Here is a 23,339-nt window from a genome sequence, read left to right as displayed (position 1 = left end):
ATGCTTCCTAGTTTCCTAAACGCAGTCCCATAGGCACTATAATCAATGTGCAAGCTGAAATGTATCTATCTCTTTATCTTCCAGTTTACGTGGCTATATTTAGAAATTCTAAATCTGTGCAAGAACCAGGATCCTGCCCACAAATACCACCAGAAGCAGGATAACTGGGGATCACTTCTACTCAAAATGAGAAAAGACAGGTTATGGCCTGCAAACAGAAACCACGAATGCTATTTCTACCCTTGCACACATTTTTCTTTCTTTGATGGACTTTCCAAAGCAACAATTACATTAATTACTGCATTATCTGTAAACAATCAAGCGCGTATCACCCACCTACAAATGTCAAAATCTAGAAAAGTCTGTTCTACATCCCTCCTGACAAGGTGTGTTCATTTAAGGCTACGTGAACGTAGGCGGCATGCTCGCGACGTAAGCTCCATTTACGAAAAAATACAAATCCTAAAACTGAGTCATTTAAGTGGGCAATGCTGCAGAAAAATTACTTTCCATCTAGATTTCTTGAACTAAGGCAACGCGGTGTTTCAACTCAGATTTTAATCACAGTTTCTTTCTCCTTGGTCGCCCTTTGGGTCAAAAGGCCCAAATTTTAGCTGTTAGGTTTATTAGTGACTTTCAAATGGGGCGCTATTTACAACCACTTAGAAGCCCCCCCCCCCCCCCAGGCTACTTCAGGCACCAGAGATGCGCCGCCCCGACGTCAGGTGCTGGGGGCACACGCACCCCAGGCAGCATCGTCTCCACGGAGGCAAACAGTTTTTTTTTTCCTTTTTTAAGTAGGAGGCAAAGGGACTGAGGGGAAAGAGCGAATCCCCGGGCGGCTCCGCCGGCGGACTGGAGCTCCGTTCGGCCCCGGCTTGCGGAGACTTGCAGAGAGCTCGGCGGCACGGACGCTTCCGAGCCGTGCAGCGAACCACCGGCCGCCGCCTCTGCAGCCTCAGCGTTTTCCGCTCGGGGCCGACTCGCCGTGCAGCCGTGGGAACCCCGTCCCCGCCCCCGCCCCCGCCGCCCTCCCGGGAGCGTCCTCCTCCTCCGCAGCCGCGGGGCGCCAAGGCGGGGCGGCTTCGAGGCCGGGGCAGCCCCCGCGCCCCGCCGGGTGCCCGCCCGCCCGCCCGCCCGCCCGCCGGCCCCGAGCCCGGGTACCTCGTCCTGGCCGCGGCCCCCGCCGCACTGCTTGCAGCCCAGCAGCTCCGAGACGGCCAGCGAGGCCGTGTACGCCGCGTTCGCGGTGGCGGCCAGGCGCATGTCGGCGCGACGGCCGCTGCGGACGAGCGGGAGGGCCCGGCGGGGCGGTGCGGGGCGGTGCGGGGCGGTGCGGGGCGGTGCGGAGGCGGCGGCGGCGAGCGCGGACCCGCGGGGCTCCCGGCTGCAGCGCCTCCGTCAGCGCGGACCGTGGCGGCGGCGGGGCCCGGACAAACAAGCCGCGCGGCCCCGCCCCCGCCGTCACTCAGCCCGCACGGCGGCCGCAGGAGCCAATCCCGGCCCGCGGCGCCGCGGAGCCCCGCCCCCTCCGCGCGGAGGGCGGGCCTGGAGGGGCGGGGCCGGGGCCGGGGCGGGGCCGGGGGCGGGGCCACGGAGGGCGGGCCCTGGGGGGCCTCGGCCGCGGCCCCAGCCTAGCGCAAAACCGCCGCCGCGGGCGGCCGAGCCCCCCCCCAGAACCTAAGGCTCGCGTCGCGAACGAGCTCGGCCGGCGGGCACCGTGGCCGGAGGGCGCAGCGCGAGCCCCGGCGCCAGGCACAGGCGGTCGTGCCCCTGCCCCCAGCATCAGCGGTCGGGAGCCTGCCCTCCTCGCACCCGCTCACGTCCGTGAACCTCGAGCCAAGGAGCATCCAGCCTCTGTGCTGACCCGGACGCCGCCGGCGAGACCCAAGTTCGCTTTACGTTTCATAAACTATTGAAATCCCCCTCGTCCTGCCCCATAATGCCCAAACACTGCTGAATGGGCCCGGAATGTTGGAACAAGTACCGGACTATGGCCTATATTCAATATGAAATTAGTTTTGGCAAGCTACGTAGAAACTATAAATGTCACTCTCCTATGCAGATAATATGCCTTGGTGGCCAATCTCTGCATTTCCTTTTTCTTTTCGAGTATATTCGAAGGCTTTAAAATTTTAATGGTCTCTCATAAGTGCCCTGGGTTCTAAAGAAAGAATTTCCTCTATGAAATCTGATGAGGAACTTGAGAAAATATAGGTTACAAAGGAGCATAAATAACTGCTATTGTTGGACCCGGAGAGCGAATCTCTCAAGTCCTGTGTTAACCCTATTTCCTTACATGGCCTCATTAACTTCTTTTAAAAATCAACTAAATAAGATCTCTTTTTTTGCATGCTTGGTGTTTTCAAAAGCTTACGTGTTCAGGTTAAAAGAAAAAAGAACATTCTGACAGAAGGAAACAAGCAGAGTGTATCAATAAAAACTGACAGAGAACCAGGACTCCTCCGTGCAAATAAGTTTCAGTCTTAGAAGTGAGGTTACAATGTCTCAGAGAAGACATTGTAGCTCTTATAGCTCTTAATATGTCATTTTAAAAGCAGGTTAAAATGGTTACTTTTTTTATCTTCTCCAGATAAATAAGATAAATGCTGTATGTTCTCATAGGCTGCTTTTACAAATTGCTAAAGCATGCAAAAAGCTTTTTACTGGTCAAGAAAAGCAATTTTGGTTAATATTAACATAAAAGAAAAGGCTACAGAGGCTTCCACTCTCTCTCCCTTTGAGCACAGCCACAAAAGCAAACAGTGTAATCAAATGCCCACTCAGTCACAAACAAGTAGCAAAAATAAATGGAGTAAATCATCCAATTTGCAGCAATAGCCTCCAAGATAAACTGGTTGTAGATGAATACCTTGGAAACACAAATGGACTTGATACATGAGGTTCTGAGCCATAATGCTAGATAATGAAAGAAGTATGTGAAAATGATGGCTCCGTTTCTGTAAGAGTTGAGCTGTGATTTTTATCTTCTGGAAGGGAGAAAACAGTGGGGTTAGTTGTCTAGTAGGGCATAGCCTTGTTTATGACATTAAAATTATGTCACTGGCAAAATGGAAAATGCTTAACTTTCTATTTTTTTAATGAGAGGCAAGGGAAATGCCTGCATTTAGCTAACCCAAAAATGGTTTAAAATAATTAAATGCCAAACTGCAAACTATATATATATTTAGTAGGGTTTGATCTTAGAGCTTCATAAATATTTACTGAAGAAGCATACACTGAAATTGTATTGTAAACTGCAATTAGGATTACTTCCTCCCACCCACCCCCCTAGAAAATTTCAGTTTAATTATTTTGATGCTGCCTTGCATAAAAAGAAAAATAATTTTAACTCATTCTAATTCACTGGTTTACTGAGGACCCTCAAGTCATTAAATGTCAGGAATCTTTTATGGTATCTATAAAGACTGACTTAAGTTCTTCAGAGAGTTCTAATTTCTGCCCTTTACAATAGAGCAGTATGTTGAATTAGTCACTTTATTCTCCAACATAAAAGGGTTGTTTCCAAATAAATCTATAGTAACCAAGAATTCCAACCAATGTACTAACTTGCAAATATCATTGTGTAGATTTCACTTCTGGAAATGATTGGTTTCAAATCACTCAATAAAAAGTTTGCAATTTCCAAAGATTTTGCTTCTTGAGAAGGCCAGATGTCTTAAAGGTATTTCTCCTAATGAGAAAATAACTGATATTTTATATAATGAGAAAATAACTGATATTTTATAATCAGTTAGGGCTAGGCATGTCATAGGCATATAATAAACATCTGCTTAGGGATCCCTGGGTGGCGCAGCGGTTTGGCGCCTGCCTTTGGCCTAGGGCGCGATCCTGGAGACCCAGGATCGATTCCCACGTCGGGCTCCTGGTGCATGGAGCCTGCTTCTCTCTGCCTGTGTCTCTGCCTTTCTTTCTCTCTCTGTGACTATCATAAATAAATAAAAATTTAAAAATAAATAAATAAACATCTGCTTAAAAAAATGAAATCTTGAGCACAGAACAGTAATTGGAAAGGATATTTATCACAGTTTATCATTATAGGCCAGCAGTTACTTTATAAAGTCTGCTACTTAAACATTTCAACATTTCTTCTAGGAAGAATCCTGATATCCAACCTAAGAAGTAACAGTCATTCTGAAATACTTCCTTTCCTCTAAAAATGTTTTGGTAGACTTAGCAGTATCAAGGTGAGGTTTTTGTATCTGTATTTAGCAGTAATGATCTCAACTCTTTAATTTTCTCAAGAATGAGGTGACATACCTATGTAAAAGCAAAGTGGTATCAAATGACTTTATCTGAGCTGAGAACTATGATGTATTAGAGAGTCTGGACTTGAAGTTTTGGTATAAGACAGGCTTCCTGAAGGAAGAACATCTGAACTGGAGCTTAGAGGTTTGGTGGAGAGGTCTTGGCATGAAAATTTAGGGGGCGGACAGGAGGGAAGGCTTGAGAGTAGAGAGTTCTAAGCAAAGGAACCAGTACGTGCAAAGGCCCAAAGGCAGGAGAGAGAGAGTGGTCCAAACAGGGTCACTAAATAAAGCAAATTTATTTGGTCTGGAAGGAGGGGAGTATGGACAGAGAATTCAAGTAAAAGATCAACAGTAAGGAGGGAACTTGTTCAAGCTACATTGAAGAATGTAAATTTCATTCTTAAGTTGACTGTGGAGTTACTGAAAGTTTTAAACAGTAGAAAAACATCAGATTTGCTGCTTTTACTAAGGTTTAGAAAAATATACTAGAAGGGGCAAAATTGTGGAGACAGAGAGATGAGCTAGTAAGGCTGTTGAGGCAGTATGGTGGGTCTGAATAATAAGAATGAAGCAAAGTATAGGGATGTAGGTGGGTTTTCTCTAACATATTTCTTGGGAAAGGAAATCATGGCTCATACTCTTGCTTTTGAAATTGAGGAAATTTCAAATTAGCTGCCGTCTGACCAACTGGGTTCCCTACTCCATTAGACTTTTAAAAATATAGTTAATTCATGGAACACGTATATTTTAGTAGAATGCTTACCAGGCCAAAAGGCATAGTCACACTTTCATGGACCACATATTAAACCTTGAATATTCCCATTAACCAAAGGAATTATATTAAAGTACTACAGATTTGTAGATCTATTCATTAGAATAGGAATTCTATTTAATAACTGGTTAGAAAACACACAATGGTTTCAGCCATTAAACCAAAGAACATCTTTTAAGAGTGGGCTTAAAGCATTCTTGAAAAATGTCCTATTATCATTTAAAACATTTAGAATAAATACTGGTTTATAAGATTACTTCTGCTTACTAATTTTGTCAAGATTTTTTTCCTGCAGCTCATATCTTCCTGTTTTTATATATATAGCTTGTCTGCTAAGCACTTTTTTCCTTTCAACATGTTTTGAGTACAGTGAGATCCTTTTAGCACTGAACTTTAATTTTACATTGTTCTCTTATTTGTCCTCTACTTTTCTCACTTCTTCAATTTAATTTTTAGAATTTATCACTTATAAAGGAGTAAGACTGTTGACAGATCTTTGCCCTCATTTTCTCCTTTGGGATTTTTTCTTTTAGAAATGCAGTTTTAAATCTCTACATAGGGCTTTAGAAACATAGGCTATCACCCATATTAGTAACTAAGCAGTATTCCAAACAATGTCACTGGTTTTAAATAAGAAAATCACATTCCCCTAAAGAATAAACATGTTAAATTGGGGTTAGATTTTCCAGGCTAATAAAACTAGTAACTTACCAACTTCTACCTATCTGTAACTGACATGTATACGGCAGATAATTATTTCTATTTCCAAATATATAAAACAGAAACTCATAAGTATGGGTAACTTGTCCAAGATTGTAAAAGTGGCAAAATGCCATCAGGGATTAGAACCCAGGTCTATCGGAATCCAGAGCAGCAGAAGCTGGGTTGCCTCTTTTAATGAGCATCTTACACATTTTGATAACTATGTATTAGTCTCAGTTCTTGATTCTGAGGACAAAAGGGAAGGCAAAAAAAGAAAAGCTTCTCTCCCTTTCTTATACTGAAGATGAGATCTGGTTAAGGAAGGAAAGGAAGGAAAGGAAGGAAAGGAAGAAAGGAAGAAAGAAAGAGAGAAAGGAAGATGGATGGATGGGGTGGCTCAGTGGTTGAGCGTCTAGACACCTTTGGCTCAAGTCGTGATCCTGGGGTCCTAGGATTGAGTCCCATATCAGGTCCCCTCCCCCCCCCCCCCCCCCCCCCCGCGGGAGCCTGCTTCTGTCTCTGCCTCTCTCTCTGTGTCTCTCATGAATAAATAAAATCTTAAAAAAAAAAAAAAGAGTGAATGAATCATGGAATGAGTGAGCTTGGTCTTTGAGAACTTCTCTTCTCTACTTCTCATTCCTCTTAGTGTGAGGCCTTTAGTAACCTCATGCTACCTACAGCTCCTCTTCTACAGAACTCACCTGAATCTACCCTAAGACTCCACCTGAGTTTATTTGGTCTGGAAGGAGGCACTCATACTACCCTTATTTCTCTTAGAATAACTGGTTAAATGCTAAGAAAAAAGGCTTCTTAAACCAATTCACACTATTTATTGTATGAAGTACTTATATCTCATACTAATTTATTTATTTAGTCTGACTGACTCCATAAAATCAGATTTTTTTTACTGCTGTATTTTCAATGCCCAAGTGCCTAGCTCACAGTAGACCCTCAATAAATATGTATTGAATGAACTCCACAGAGATATTTCTATTAAAAAAAAAAAAAACTCAAGTGAAAGCTTAATAATGAATTTCTAGTTCAATATTTAGTTTATGAAAGATTTAGGCATCTAGACAAACATTTTTGGAGGTTTCTGGTCTACTATACAGGCAGGCAAGACTGCTAGGGAATCAGCTTGTCCTTGGGTTGAGCTCTGCTAAAGCAACTTCTGTTTTTCATAGTCTTTCCCTATCTTCTCCTTGGGAACCCACAGATACTTCCAAGCTTTTAAAAAAATTTTTTTTTATTTTTGCTTGCTTTCCTTGCACTACTAAGATAGCTATATAGGTTCAGGCAATGGTATACACGGCTCACTTGTTAGGTCAGGCAGGTATTTACAAGTCAGATACTGCCTGTATACATACCATTGTTTGACAAGATTCATTGAGTATTCTGTAACCAAGTTTGGCTTTCAACATCTTTAGGCCTAAGGTGAAACAACAGGAAATAAAGTGTCTGTTGCCATCTCGTGATTAAATGGGAGACCTCATTAAAAAATGCTACAATTTTTAGAACTGAATTCTCTGCATTATTGTTGAGTTAAATAAGAATTGGTTTAATCTGGAATAGGTTGAGGTTCAGGTAAAAAGCTGAGTGTGGTGGGAAATAGGAATTTATCACATATGTATGTAGGAGCTACTGAAAGTTTTAAAGAAGGAGAAAAAGGAAGTGATACAAACTCAAAAAAAAGGTAACTGAAGACACTAAATATATGACATATTTAAGTAGAAAATATTTCTTAGACCATGTACATATACTACTCTACTGTATAATTTTTGAAATACTTTTTGAGCTGGATTTAAACGTTATCTAAAAGTATATGAAAAAATATTTTTTAAATTCACAAAGTACTTCTGTTTGTGAGCAAGAGCACAAGGCAAGAGCACAAGGCTGGTTTTAATGTTACCTGTAATTTTTAAAAGTTTGTTTATTTATTTATTTTTAGTAATCTCTACACCTAATATGGGGCTTAAACTCATGACCCTGAGATCAAGAGTCAGATGCTTTACCAACTGAGCCAGTCAGGCACCCCTAAAATCTTTTAATGGAGTTACTTTTTTATTTATAAAAACTATCCTCACCTCCCTATCCATGCCCACCCCACCCCATGATTATTACTACCATGTAGGGAATAGAGATTTACAATGCTTTTCTTATACAGCGCAAATTCAGTTCCTCTGTGATAATCTTGAGTTGTAGGCCCTTTAATCTTTTAAATTACCTTCTTTCTTTGTCCCTCCTGAGATCTCTTGTTTTCCAAGAGGGTATTAAGTTGTAGGGCCTTAACCTGGTCACAAAGTACAAGGCCACATCTAGGGACTACCTGAATGTTATTAAGCTTCTCAGAAATAAAATGCCATTCACTGAACTTTCCCATCTGATCATCTGCTCTCCAAAATCCTCACTGTACCACTGTGGGCCATTTTCCTCTTTGTCCACAAAGTACATATACATTCAGGGCATTGCAGTTCAACAGAGATGTTTATTTTTACTTATCACTACTATCTTTTTGGTTAGCTAAAAATACTAAAAAAAAAAAAAAAAAAAAAAAAAAAAGATAAGGCCATTTAAAAATTATGCTTTTTACATGAGCTCAAATTTTTTTTTTTTTAATGAACTCAAATTTGAACAGAATTCAAGATCATTTCATTTGTAGTAACAGAAAATCTGGTTTTCCTAATTTTTGGCAAATGATTGAGAAATACTCAAATAGGATTTTATTCAGATATTACAAATTGGAGAAGGTAGTATTCATTCTTAATTTGTTATAATGTTAATTTTAAAAATACATTTTGGCATAGGTTTATGTATAGATGTCAGTGCTATTTTACCAATTAACAGAAATCTTGATATAAGCATTCAATCATTATTTATAGAATTTACTGAATGCCAAATTACATGCATTTAATTTCTTAAATCCTATGAAAAAGCAGAAATATCTTGAGATTGGTTGTCTATTTTATTTAGACTTAACACCTTTCACATAAGTCACACAGATTGGCTGATAGCTTGGGACTCTGTTAGGGAGCATTAAATGGGGAGTCATCTTGGGCAGAATTGCTGCCCAATTCTGAAACAGCCAGACAAACAAAAAACAGAAACCTAGTCTGTAAATCTCTTAACAGACCTTCCAGTTTTAGTTCCCTCAAATTTAAAATGAAGGGCTGGTGAACTTTATAGTCTCTCAAACTTTATTTCAGCTCTAAAGTTCTTCTCTGTTAATATAATTCCTGATTTTTATCAAGAGTTACATGCTTTAAGCTAACTAGAATCTGACCTCCTCCTAGACCAGACTTTTCCATTACTAGAGGTTTTCAAATTGTATTCCTTAGAATCCATTTCTTACAGGTACTTTAAAGTTATGTTATGAAATATTAGATTTGAGCTTTCTTTTTCAAAGCAACCTACAAATGTATATCAACATTAAATGTATTGGAAATAACCATAATAATAATTTGTTGCCACTAGCAATTCAGTTCATGGACTAAATAAAGCTTTTTCACCATCTCTGTGAGTACAGGTTAGAACATTTTTGTAAATGTGTCAGTGATTAGGAAGGGTGTAGTTAATATGTTCTAGCCTTTAAAAGAATTCATGGCTCTCTGCATCTGCTGGAGTAAAACTATAGCAGTGAGTGGACTGCTACAGCATGTGGGTATTTTGCTGTGTGCATCCATATTTCTGGGATATTATGTATACAAGAAAATACAGAAGTAATACTGCAGCCATAACCCGTAACATCTTAATTGGTTTAAAACATAAAATATCAAGTCATTGTTTTGATTTGATAAATAATTTAACTTTATTTATTTGAACTTAAAGCTATCATTACTAAAATGCCAGTTTTAGATATTACATATATCTAAATTCAGATAAATTCTAAATCAGAATTCTGGTAATAGTAATACTGTTTGACTAAACACTATGCTCACAAAAATATTAGTGACACATTTGAATATCACTGTCTTATATATACATCACATCTGATCTGCATTCTAGAACCCACCATGGGTTTGAGGATCCATGCTAGTCTAACAGCTCCCTACATTATTCACCCAAGGCTTGGGTCTGGCTTTAAGGTTCAGAGAATGATCCAAGGATTTCTGCTGATTCCAGCAGAATGCAGGGGGGATTTAGTTCAAAGTCTCACTCCCATCAGTGTTAAGTAGAGCCTTAAAAAAAAAGGCTCTTAGAATCACAATGGTTTAGGGCAGTCTACTGAATTATAAACCAAGTTTGCCTTCCCATAGAACTTTCATTTAGCCTGTCCTGGATATGGTCTATAACTAAAAGGATAATCAATCCTTCTAGCTCTACTCCGAAAAACATGAAAAAGTCAATCCTATCCTTCAGTGACATACATGCCAGCATTAGCAATAAGAGCTTTTATTCTAAATCACAAAAATTTGACCTAAAATATGTACAATGAAGTAAAAGTACAAAGTAGTACTTTGAGATTTTTATTAACAATGAAGATATTATTGATATCCAAATAATCTTTTCTGTTTGTAACAGGTAGGTTCTTAAAGTTTGTTCTCCACAATTAGAACTTACTTTATTGTGAATTTGAAGTCAGAAACTTCAACTTTCCAGTATTTAATGAGATTTAAAAAATTAAACCACAGTACTTTAATTTGCACAAGTATACAACTAAAACCATAAACTCCTAAAATATTACACATCAAATTTACATATTGGGGGTCTGAAAAATATCTGAACTTCAAAAGATATCAGAAAAAAGTACATGGGTCAGGAAAAAGAGCAACGCAGAGTCAAAAGCAGGATGCAGTTCAAGTAGGTCACACTCAACTTTTAACTTTTTCTATGAGCAAAAAACAAGCTTAGCAACAGCTTTCAGCCAACCACAAAGCAAACAGGTAAAAGAGTCAACCATTCCAGATACCAATGAGGTCCAGCCTTCACTGTTTTTTTTTAAAAAAAATTATACAGTGTCAGATCAGAGCACATTATAAAACAGGATATACTGTCCTGAGTTAAAAGTAACAAAGATAAAATCTCTTTGCCAATCCTTAAAAAAAAATCAGGTTTTAATAACATAATGATATTCTGTTTTCATCCTTGCTGTGCCAGATATCGTACATTAGTATCTTTAATGTTAGTGTAATTGTAACAAAACATAAAATGTTCTTTCTTGTTTGTGGATAGAGGACAAGGGTGGGAATATCTACAGGAAAAGATTCTTCTCTTTTTAAATTCCCTACTACTCAATTTTCAAAATTCATGGGAGGGGGGCAACAATGAAATATTATAGTCCAAATCCAAAAATATGAGTAAAAATAGTCACATACAAATATAACCTTCAAAGCAAGTAAGGAAACTAGACAGACTGCACAGTGCTATTCTGTGCAATTTTTCTTCTTTATCACTCAATACATGTCCTTCTTTGAGAAGAAAATTTTCTAATGATTTAGGAAGGATTTTCAAGAGCTACAGATTTCATCATTGTTATGCTTAGTGCAGACCTCAGTATTTGCTCAAATTGACAGGTTACTTGCAATAGAGACACAAACACTGTGAAACAAGATTTGATTTTGCTTTTGGCTTGCCAAAGTATTCTAAGGCAGTTAACAATATTTTCTGTAAAAATCTTCAAGAACTACCTTCTGTTTTTTCTTCAAGTACTGCTTAAACCATTTGCTGGTTTTAGTTCCCTAAAAAATAATTATTTTAAGTAGATCAGCTTGACCAGTCATATCAATGATTTCCTGTACTATAAAACATAGGACATTTACTACTAATACTGTAGGATGCTGTCCAAAATATATGTCTATTTCCCCTCAATAGTTCATTATATTCTAAATACTCCAAGGAAGGGGGGGCAGAAATTAAATAGTACTGGAGACTAGCTCTAGATTTTATTTATTGGTGATACCTTCCCTTCATCCTTTTCCTCTATCCTCAATTGTCATAAATAGCTGAGCTGTGTGGAATCAAGAAAATGGTAGTTTCAATACATCATTTGGGAAAGACACACTTTACATCAAGCTCATATTTTCCTTGGGCTCTTAAATCTCAGAATCTTTTTTAAACACAAGCCACCCAAATGTTACTGAAGGTTTTATCAGTTACTTAACACTCGTATCTATATGCCAGGGACTCATATATGTTTCTGTTAAATTCATGAACCTCTCTATGTATGGATATATTGGATCTACGTATTCAACATTCATTCAGTCAATATTAATTAAGCATCTACCATGAGACAAGTTTTCTTCCCTCCACATCTTCTTCCTTTTTCCTCCCTCTTTCTTTTTATGATTTCCTATAGTGATCCACCCTCTAAAGTCTTTTTGCAGTCTTAAAGGAGCACCTGGACTGAAGAATGCCTTAAACTACAAATGCAAAGAGGTACAAAGGGCTTGGAAAGCAGGATTCTGTGTTAAGGTGACATCTGATAGTTATTGTAGCAGCTAGGTAACGTGCGCCAATTGATTTTTCATCGATTTCACCAATAGCTCATATTTTTAGTCTCAGATTGGATTCTGGGAGTAGACACTATACTTCATGGTTTCAGATATGATAATATTAATAGAATAGCTAACATATTGTTGCTAGTACTTATCAGGTATTTTTCTAAAGCATTTTACATGTATTTTAACTTTATATAAAATTTTAACTCATATTTAATATTTAACTCATTTATCCCTCATAATAACCCTTTAGATAGATGCTCTTTTCATTTTAGAAATGGGAAGCAGAGACAGAGAGGTTAAGTATTCGACCCAAGGTCCCATAGCAAGCAAGCAGCTTAAGGTTAGAACTCAAGCCAGTCGGACTCCAAAGGGATGTTCTTTCTACTATACCATGATGCTGCCTGATAATGTTTTAGGTTTCTTTCCACTGGTAAGATTCTAGTGATTGTGCATCCATCAGGAAAGAGACCCAGGACCATAAACCCTTCTCTTCAACCCTTCCTATCTTAGCCTGCACTATTTTCTATGTAATCTCCTCTCTATGACAGACTGTTCATCTCACTCTCTGTGCCCCACTCCCACCACCAAAATCATTAGAACATCACTTCTCTCCAGGAAATCTGAACTTGTTCCCCACTGAGCCTACTGCCAAAATAGAAAATGATCCACAACATCTCTCAATATCCCTTCTCTCTGGCTACTGCCTTTCTTATACATTTTAATCTGATCCCAGTTTCTTTTATTCCATTTACCTACTTTTGGTCCCTCTCTGAACCTTTATTCATTTCTGACACTTGAAAACATTCTTCCCTCACAGTTTCATTAACAATATATTATAATTTCCTTCAAAGGTCTTCTAAAATATCTTCTGCACAAAATTTTATAAATTTTGTCATAATGAATGAGGAATATCTTCAACCACTTTACAGTTTACCACACTGTCTTTTAATCTCAAAAATACCATACACTATGTTTTGGATACAGTTAATAATTACTATTTGTGGATGTACTTAAGTTGTGTTCACAGTTTTAAAGTACAACCTCAGAGTATTTATATGTTCCTTTTAGCTATGTTGAGAGTACATTCTCTTTTAGATGCAAGGGTTTGGGAAGTGGAAGTGTATTAATCTTGCTTTGAAATTATAACTACTAGCACATGGAGTTAAGTATTTAAAAATACATTTTCGTTATATTATTGGGCACCCAAGAGAAAACGATAGGTTTGAGTCTAACTAAAACATCATCAAGATAGCTAAATGAGTAAAATTATCTTTTAGAATAAACAAAATGTAATATTTTATGTAAAAAAAAGTGAAAACATAAATGAAGACAAATTGGCACATAGTCATTATTAAAGTCACTCTATGAACTAACTGGAATTTAAATAAAAACTTAAAAACTTTTTCAAGTAAAAAAGATAGTCACTTTTATAGACTTGAAACATTAGAAAATACCACAGTTTTTTCCTTAGTGGCTAAATATGGTATTGTGTACTCAAAAATATGAAAGAACTGAGAATGATTTAGTAGGATTAAATCCAATGCTTGCTTACACATTCTCTCTCTCTCTCATACCTTGAGATGGTTCCTCCCACATTTGAAAATTTGGCCAAAATAGTTCATTATTATAGACTGCTGATATAATAATACTTCATTATACCTGAATTGACTTTTTTGGGTCAATCTTAAGAACAGAAACTGTACTTAAAGGAAAACCTGTGCCCACCTCTCAGAGACAATTTATTTTACTTTGTGCAAAATTATAACACGCTTATTTATCTAGTTTCTAAGCTAATAGTAATTTAGAAGGGAGTAGGGACTACTGTTTAAATTGATAGCAGAGAAAATATGATAGCCATTTAATGACAAGGGAGGAGTCAGAAAAATTCTAAAAAGCAGAAACAAGAACTTGGACAGCATAATAGTAGGAGGCCATTTACTATAAGGATACTTAGTTCTAGGCTATAACTAACCCTGATAGTACCACTTTCTGATAACTAACCTCTCTAACAGTGATCCTTACTCATGTTGGGCAAACCACCTAATTAGCTGGTTGTAAAACATATGGCTGAACTGGCAAAGTAACAGAAATCCTCAGAAGTAAAAAATGACCAACAGGAGGAATCCAAAGAGATAATAATTCCTGAGGTTGGTAGTTATGGAAGCCCAGTAATCTAGAGCAAGAGCATGGGGAAGAGAAGACAAAGACTAGGACCTGGGAAATTAGGGGGTAAACTAGAGACTCAATCGTAAAGCCAAGCCCCAAAGGGCTATATACTACCAATATACACATGAGCTAGGAAAAACAGCCCATCTACAAAAGGAGATAGAAAATTTGCCTCTTTCAACTTTTTCTTGGTGGAGAATTTAAGATCTCAACCCTCATTTTTTCCAGGAAGCACAATGAATCCCATGTACAATACTGAAATTCATATCTTGACATATAGTAAAACTGAAAAATTCCAAGAAAAGGGAAGACCTTAAAGGTTATCCAAGGGAAAAACTAGATTACCTATAAAGTTTAAATTGACAGTCTGGTGTTTTTAAAGATTTATTTGTGAGAGAGAGAAAGACAGAGACAGACAGACAGCAGGGGAAGGGACAGAGGGAGAAGGAGAGAGAATCCTTGGGCAGACTTCCTGCTGACCAGTGGAACCCAACAAGGCCAATCCTAGGACCTTGAGATCATGACCTGAACTGAAATCAACAGTAGGCCACTTAACTGACTGAGCCATTCAGGCACCCTTGACAGTCTGTTTTTTAATAATGGAAGTCAGAGGACCATGGAATAGTATCTTCAAAGCACTGAAAGAGAAACTGGCCACTCTTAAATTGTATTAACATATGAAACTGTCTTTTAAGACACATTTTAAGAGATAAAAAGTTTACCATCAACAGATCTTCACTGAAGAAGCTTCATTTCAAGAAAAAGCAAAATGATCCTAGAAGGAAGTGTGAAAAATACCATGTAGCCAATAAAGAAAAGGTTCTTAGTACCTGAGATTTTCATTCCATGGGTAAAATTCTTACCTATGCAGAACAGTGCATTCTCTAAGGATTTTGAATAGCTTTGTGTGAACATAAGCTTCATTTCTCTTGGTTTGGAGAGAAATAGCTAATTCCTATAATAGTTATAGCTTTAAGTTTTTAAGTAACTGTCAAACTTTTTCCACGGTGGTGGAAAAAAAATTTACATTACTACCAGCAATGTATGAGTTCCAGTGACTATATACCTTCATCAACACATAGCATGGTCAATATTATTTTAATCAATCTAATGGTGTAGTGCAGTAGTTCTTACCTGGGGATGATTTTGCCCCCTAGGAAACATCTGACGTCAGGATTCATTTTTTATTTTCTCAACTGGTGGGTAGGTGGGTTGCCACTGGCACGTAGCTGGTAGAGGCCAGGGGTGCTACCAAATATAGTACAACACATAGGGCAGCCTCTCACAATAGAGAATTATCTGGCCCAAAATATTAAGTGCTGAGGTTAAGAAGCCCTTGTGTAGTAATATCTCATTTTGGATTTAACTTGCATATCTTAGATAACTATTGACATTGATCATATTTCTAAGTGATTATTGGTCATTTATGTATTTTTTGTGAAGTATCAGTTCAAATAATTTGTCCATTTTTGAAAATCGTGTTGGCTGTCTTGTTACTGAGTTCTAACTGTACTTTATACATTTTGAATACAAGTTGTTTGATATATGTGGTTGTGAATACTTTTTATCCAATCTATGCCTTGTCATTTCATTTTTCCTAATGGTGTCTTTCAAAGATCAAGAGTTTTAAGCTTTTTAAACTTTGATGTAACCCAATTTATCATTTTTTTTCTCTAAGGTTTTATGCTTGTATAGTCTAAGAAGCCATTGCCTGCCCTAAGGTCACAAAGATTTTTTTTCCTGTTTTCTTCTAGCAGTTTTATAGTTTTAGGTTTAACATAATAAATTTTATTATATATGAAAAGCAAACTAATAAAGTGTTTCTCTCTAGGGAATGGAATTATGAGTGAATGGTATTTACTTATTTATATATCTATTGCATTTATCCTCTGCTATCATGATTAAAAATTCCAGTTACAGATAACTTTTTCGGGTAGGGAGAGAATGGGAGGAGGGAGTATAGCTCAGACAGGGCTAATTTTGCTTTTCTGTTCTAGTGACTAGATCTGATCCTAAAGTTGGCTCCTACATTGCCAGATATGCATGTTAAATTAAGAACTCTGATAATTTTTTTTTATTACATTAACCCATATAGCAACAAGTAAAGTGGTCTTTTTTCCAGAGATTCGAGCAGGCAAATACTGGAATAAATAGGGTTAAACAACATAGGTTTACTTATAGTATGCTTGGGTCATAAAAAGGCATTTCTTAAAAACAGTATTAACTGATGCCACATGGAAAACTGGCAGCATATATCATAGAAACAGAGAATCCTCTACTTAAAAATGATCCCCACCCCCCCCCACCAATCCCAGGACCTTATACAGAAAAACAAAACAAAACAAAAAATAGTCCATGGAAGCAGTGTGTTGGGCAAGGAGATCTTCTATTATTCTTTTTAAAAGATTCTATTTATTTATTTATTTAAAGAGAGAGAGAGAGAGAGAGAGAGAACAGAGGGAGAGGGACAATCAGATTCTGCACTCAGCATGGAGCCTAATGTGGGGCTTAATCAAGGAGATCCTTTAAAAAAAAGCTGCTTTTTTTTTTTAAAGATAGATTTATTTATTTATTTATTTATTTATTTATTTATTTATTTATTTATTTATGAATGATAGACATAGAGAGAGAGAGAGAGGCAGAGACACAGGCAGAGGGAGAAGCAGGCTCCATGTCGGGAGCCCGACATGGGACTTGATCCTGGAATTCCAGGATCGCGCCCTGGGCCAAAGGCAGGCGCTAAACCGCTGAGCCACCCAGGGATTCCCCCCCAAAAAAGCTTCTTAAACCATGATTATTTGTATCAATAAATAACCCCCCAAAATATTCCAAGAAGTCTGCTGCTGAAGAAATGAAAAATGGTACTGGAATTGCACAATGGTGCACACTGATATTAGAAAAGGTATCTTTGAACTAGTCTGAAGATTATCTTGAAAAATGTACATTAACTATCTCATGTAGATTTAGATTCCAGATTGTTCACTTGATAATAGTCTAAAATTCTTACAGTTTCATACCTACTCTGAAACAGAGATTTAGTGTATAATGATCATGATTTCAAGATACTTTTCTACCCTCTGTACTTAAGAAAATTGTTTATTATAGAACATTTGCAACAATGTAAGCAGTAAATGGAGGAACTTAAGTAGCAAAAACTGTCCTAAATTCTACAAGGAATTTCAGAGAGCTAACATTTATAAGAATTATAGAGCTCTGAGTCCTAGAAAGACTTTTTCCTAGCCACTGATAACTAAAGATGCTATTAGAAACAATGGAAGCCATGGTTTAAAATACAGTTATTGTACCAAAAGGTGGTTTCCAGGCTAAAGACACTTGGTTCATGACAGTTCTACTATTCTGAACAATTCTTATGGGTAGCAGGGATAATTCTGCTTTATTAAGTATTTTTCTTGAGTACAAATTATTGCCAAAAATGCTGTGAATACGGACTTTAAAAAGTTGCCATCTTTCTACCACTTCCTCTCCCCTCAATCCAGTCCTCTCCCCAATAACAACCAGATCTGTCTACTCTCTGTGTTTTTCTTAGTTAAGAAAGGAAATGTTCATTATTTTCCTACATAAATTTGTATTCAATTAGTAAATTTTACTGAGCTTCTTCAGCCCCTCAGTAAGGTTTTTAGGTATAGTCAAAGCCTGAAGGATAACACAAGTTCTTAGATATTAAGGTAACCACCCTCAGAACGTTAAACCCCCCTTCCCTCTCACCTTGCCCTAGTACAAGTGGCAGGTAAATATTAGTAAAATGGCCATTTAACTTGGTTATAGATTTTCCTGACACATGGGAATCAGGCTCACATGTCTGCTTCCTCGAATTCTCTCCATTCTTTGGCCCTCATTAGCTTGAGCAAGACCCCTAGCTCTGGAACCTTCAGAATCTATGCTTTAGTACCTGACCAGAAGTCATTGCTAGGGCCCCCCCTCTGACCTGAGAATCTGGTCTAATGAGAGGTAGAAATAGTAAGAAGAAGAAGAATGAGTTCTGAAGAAACAAGGTTATCAGAAAACTACTTAGGACTATGAATGTCCACAGAGGCATGAACAGTGCAGAGTGTGTATGTGTGTGTGTGTGTGTGTGTGTGCACGTGCGTGTGTGTGAGAGACAGACAGACAGACAGACACAATGGGGGATTTATCAATAGATGAGGCAACTGAACTTTCGTTCATGACTCAAAACATTCTTTCCTTAGCTGCCTAAGTGACTTCATCCATGAGTTTGAGAATAGGGTAGGTAGAAATAGGGGAAACAGGGAAAGAATAAACATAACCAGGACCTGAATAAGAAAGAAGTCACAGAGAAAAAATATAGGTCTGAAATTCTCAAGATCCTAAGGTCTTGGAAAGAACCATAAAATCTCATGTTATGTAATGAATAGGACTCTACATAGGAACTGTGGAACAAAGAGTAAAATGTATACAGAGTTCTACAGTTCACAAATTTCACAGAGTGACTTGTGCAATTTCTCACGACAACCTTGTGAGACAGATCTCATTATTCCTGTATTACCCAAGAAGAAATTTGTCATGCAACAGAAAAGTGGCAGAGCTACATGTCAAAAGTAAGTCTGTGTGACTTTAGGTCCAGTGCCCTTTCCTTTCCACCTCTCAGCAGTTACAAATGCAGCTTCAGGACTTCAGTGCATTGCCCAGGGTGAGGACGTGAGCTTTGTTGCTCGGGACCCAGGAAGCACTACTGGAACTTTGAGACAGCTTGGGGCTGAGACCACCAGGAGGAAAATTTTTCTTGTACACAGTCCTGACAGCTAAGGAAGGGGGCTCTGATGAGGTTTCTCCCAGAAATTTCAAAAATAGATAGTTTCTGTGGAGGAGGTCTGGTCAAGATTTATATTCTGAAAACTTCCAGTTGAATAATTGTGGGCATAGCGAGTGTCTGACCATGGAAGACAGATGTTCCCTTATGCATGCTTTTAAAAAGTCTTAATGATTATTTTCCCATGACACTGATGTGATTTAAAATATATTGAAAACTGAAGAGTAGATGTAGTTTAAATATTTAATGTTTACCAAAGGCAGTAATGTTTTTCATTTACTATTTTTTAAACTTCCTTTATTTTCAAATTCAGAAAGTATATACATGTGTTGTTCAAGTTTCACATTCATCTAGCATACTTTTTTTTTTTTTAGATTTGTTCATTTATTAGGAAAGAAAGAAGGAAGAGAGAGAATGCAGGAGTGGGGGAGAGGAAGAGGAGAAGGAAAATAAACTCTGCATTGAACACGGAGCAGATACAGAGCTCCATCTCACAACACTGAGATCTTAACCTGAACCAAAATCAAGAGTCGGGAGGCTTAACCGACTGAACCACCCAGGTGCCCCTGGCATACTTCCAAATTTACTTTCATTGGTTATAAAATGAGAACAAAACATGTGAGTAATCATGCTATTTTACAAATTGTCAGGAGTTTTCAGGGGAATCTTAAAATTGTCAGGAGAATCCTAAAATTTAGTCCACTTTGTTCAAAGTATCCTACACTGCTAATTTGGATGCAATTCTGTAATCTTTCTGCATGAAGATGCTATTGATTTCAGCACAGTATATATCTACATTTGATATTCCATGATTATTTGAGTAATGTTATTAAAAATAGAATAAAATGAAGTGAAATGCAGCTTATGAGGCAGCCCTCAGGGAGCTTACAATCCAGTTGATGATAAAAGATTTATAAACAGAAGACACTAATACTGTGCAATATGTAATTATGCATTAAATTACATGCCACAAACTGCAAATATTCAGGAGTATAAAATATTCGTAAAAGCTTAGAAATCAGGTAGAGAGGAGTAGAACAGAGGACAAAACAAGGTGGGTGACCTCAAGAGATTATAAGGAGACTGCCTTGGCTCTGGCAGGGGGATGTGAGTTAGTCAAGGGTGGGAAATAGGTTAGGATCAGTTGTGGGGAGCCTAGAAATCCAGTGACAGGAGACTCGATAAAGCAGGAGGCAATAAAGGAGACCTAAAAGATCTCTCAGTGGTGGCATAAAGTGGTGAAAGCAGTGACTTTCACAAGTGTACAAGACGAATGCAGGCAAAGGAAACTGTACATCTAAGGAAGAGGTAGTGAGACTAACCACTCTCCTTCCTCTTCAGCCTCATGAGTTTACCTAACTTTGTGGTCACCCAAAGGGATCATTCTTGGACTTGTGTATATGTCTTCCCTCCAATTAGAAGTCTGTCCCCTCTGATCCTGGCCAATATCTCACCTTCAGTCTGAAGTTAGAAGTCATTGCTTTAGAGAAACTTTCCCTGGCCCCTCTCCATGGGTTAGATACCCCTTTGTATAATTCCCATTATAGCACTTCTCTCTCTGTACTGAAAGTCTTAATGGGCTAGCCAGTCTCTTTTATTAAACTCCAAACTCCAGAAATGACCCATCTTTTCCAAGACTGAATCCCTTTGGGTAAATCAGAGGAATTAATGAGGGGTATAAAATCAGGAAACAGATTTAGGGGTTACTTTCCCTAAAATTATATGAACAGGTGAGAAGACAGATACATATGTAGGCATGCTAAAATAAGTAAGACATAATTTGGAAGATGGCCTCAATCTCAGTGAAAGAGATATTTTAAGCCTTTTCTTCTATCTACCCAAGTCCCTTCATGAAGGGGAGAGTTGGATTAGGGCCATGGCAAAGGTAGGAAGAAGAAAAATTTTTTATAACCACTCTAGAGGATAATAGCCTATAATTTAAAAAAAAAAAACACATCTTGGCCTTAAAGGGATCAAAGAATTTAACAATTTTCATTTAACAACTATCTACAGAGAGCACAGTGCTTTGCAAGAGCCATGCAAAGTATTCAAAGATGAAAGAAACAATTCCCTAAGGAACCTTATAATCCAATAAATACACATGGTGGAATTATGTTACAGGTATAAGAGGCTATGAATTCAGAAGGGAAGAAGCCAAGGGATCATAAAAAAAATTTAAGCAGGAAAATGAAGTTACTGAGTTTTGATTTTTGAAGATTAGGAGAAATTGCCAAGATGGTCTAAGTAGCAAGGAAAAGCTAAAAAGGCAGGTAGACTATGTCTAAGAGGTAGGGGCACTTGGATGGCTCAGTAGATTAAGCATCTAACTCTTTGTTTTGGCTCAGGTCATGATCTCAGGGTTGTGGGATCAAGCCCAATATTGGGCTCCGCCCTCAACAAGGAGTCTGCTTATCCTTCTCCCTCGGCTACATCCTGCCCCTGCTCATGCACATGAGCTCTCTTCTCTCTCTTCCTCCTCTCAAATACATACATACATACATACATAAAATCTTTAAAAAATATATGAAAACTGCTGGAAATAAGTAACTTACAATACTGACAGTGCCAATATTTTGGCCCCTTCATACCATCAGATTGCCATCTGGATAGGTGAAAGACTCCTAATAAACAAGCATTTAGTAAGCATGGTCTCTCACAATTGATTCCAGCTGTGTTCCCATGAAGACCCAAGATAACATTCAGATACATTATACTATTAAACATTTATAAAGAAAGAGTAGTAAAGTACAATGACGAAAATCATTGTCATTTGAGTCCAACAACCCTGGGGTCCAAGAATAAATTAAATCTTTCTTAGCCTTGATGTCCTCACCTGTACAATAGGCCTAGTAATACAGCAACCTTAGAGAGCCACAGGATTACCTGAGATCAAGCAAAGTGGCTGTAGGTAGTCAATAAACAGTAAATGATCACTAAATATTAGCTGTGGGAGCTACATAGTAAGAGCTACAATACATAAAATCAGCAGCCATGGCATACTTGGAATATAAATTAAACAACTATTTAGCATAGTATTTGTGAAATATTCAATTTTACTCCTTCTTTTGGTGTTTTGGGCTTGAACAATATGTATTTAGGATAAAAATTACTAGGTATTTATGTAATTTTAAAAATTTATATTTGTGATAATTCTAATTATAGTATTTACTATGTATCTGCAAATAATGTCAACTGCAACCCAGACTCAGTGATCTTACATATTAAGTAAAATATATATTTCAAAAATAATACAACATTGAAAATACTCTAACAATTCTTTGGCTACCTTTGTATTATTGATATTTTTCCAAGAAAATTCATTGGTCAACGTGCTAGAGAGAAGGCTAATTATCCCTAGAGTCTGTTTTTATGCTTCTTCCATAGTTAATAAACCCCTAAATCTTTAGCTGGGCACACTGCCACTCAGAATAAAGATATATTATTCAGTTTTCCTTGTAGCTAGGTGTGACCAAGTTAGTAAGCTTTGGCCAGTGTGATTATAAAAGGAAATGGAGTATGCCTAGTAAATGTCACTAAAATGAGGAAGCATATGCTAAATCTCCTAGTAAATTTTTCCACTGTCTGAAATGTGGATGTTGATTCCAGAGCTGGAAAAGCCATCTTGGACATCAGTTTTAAGAGATTAAAGCCTCATCTTGAAGCTGTTTAAAAGATACAGAAGGATTTTGGGTACCTGATTGATTATATGGAGCTTCTAAACCAGTCCCAGACTGCTTTCCTTTATATGACAGAGAGAGAAAAAAAAAAAAACAACAACTGTCCTATATAAGAAATCTTATATTGGGGGATCCCTGGGTGGCTCAGCGGTTTGGCACCTGCCTTCGGCCCAGGGCATGATCCTGGAGTCCTGGGATTGGGTCCCACATCAGGGTCCCTACGTGGGTCCTGCTTCTCCCTCTGCCTGTGTCTCTGCCTCTCTCTCTCTCTCTGTCTCTCATGCATAAATAAATAAAAACTTTAAAAAAAATTTTAGCTTTCATTTTGTCTATATTTTTTTAGGATTGAATTAGATTAGGTTGTCAGTGACAGAAAACCCAATATACCTCATTATTATTATTTGTGCCTTTTGCATTGCTAAAAGCAAAGACCTTCAGATACCCTCAAAACGCTCCTTGCAATTATTTCCCAATTTTAGCCCCCATTCAGAACTTCTAACCCCTTCCTACCTCTCACTGGAACCT

At 38.0% G+C, this 23,339-nt stretch overlaps 1 protein-coding gene across 2 annotated transcripts in view; it reads right to left on the bottom strand.

The window, feature by feature from the left end:
* Positions 1-23,339, bottom strand: part of SESN1 (sestrin 1) — a 98,519-nt gene that overhangs the window by 20,389 nt on the left and 54,791 nt on the right. The window contains exon 1 of one of the 2 annotated variants that reach the window (XM_077902846.1): positions 1,165-1,313. The exons of the other annotated variant lie outside the window; for it this stretch is intronic. Within the exon in view, the coding sequence (XP_077758972.1) occupies positions 1,165-1,266 (102 nt within the window). The 5' untranslated portion in view covers positions 1,267-1,313. Of the gene's footprint in view, positions 1-1,164; positions 1,314-23,339 lie in introns of those variants that run through there. 2 annotated transcript variants of the gene reach the window in all.

This window comes from Canis aureus, chromosome 7 (genome assembly GCF_053574225.1).
Source record: "Canis aureus isolate CA01 chromosome 7, VMU_Caureus_v.1.0, whole genome shotgun sequence".
NCBI lineage: Eukaryota > Metazoa > Chordata > Mammalia > Carnivora > Canidae > Canis > Canis aureus.
Note: the sequence above shows the minus strand (reverse complement) of the source record. Positions and strands in the feature narration are given on the sequence as shown.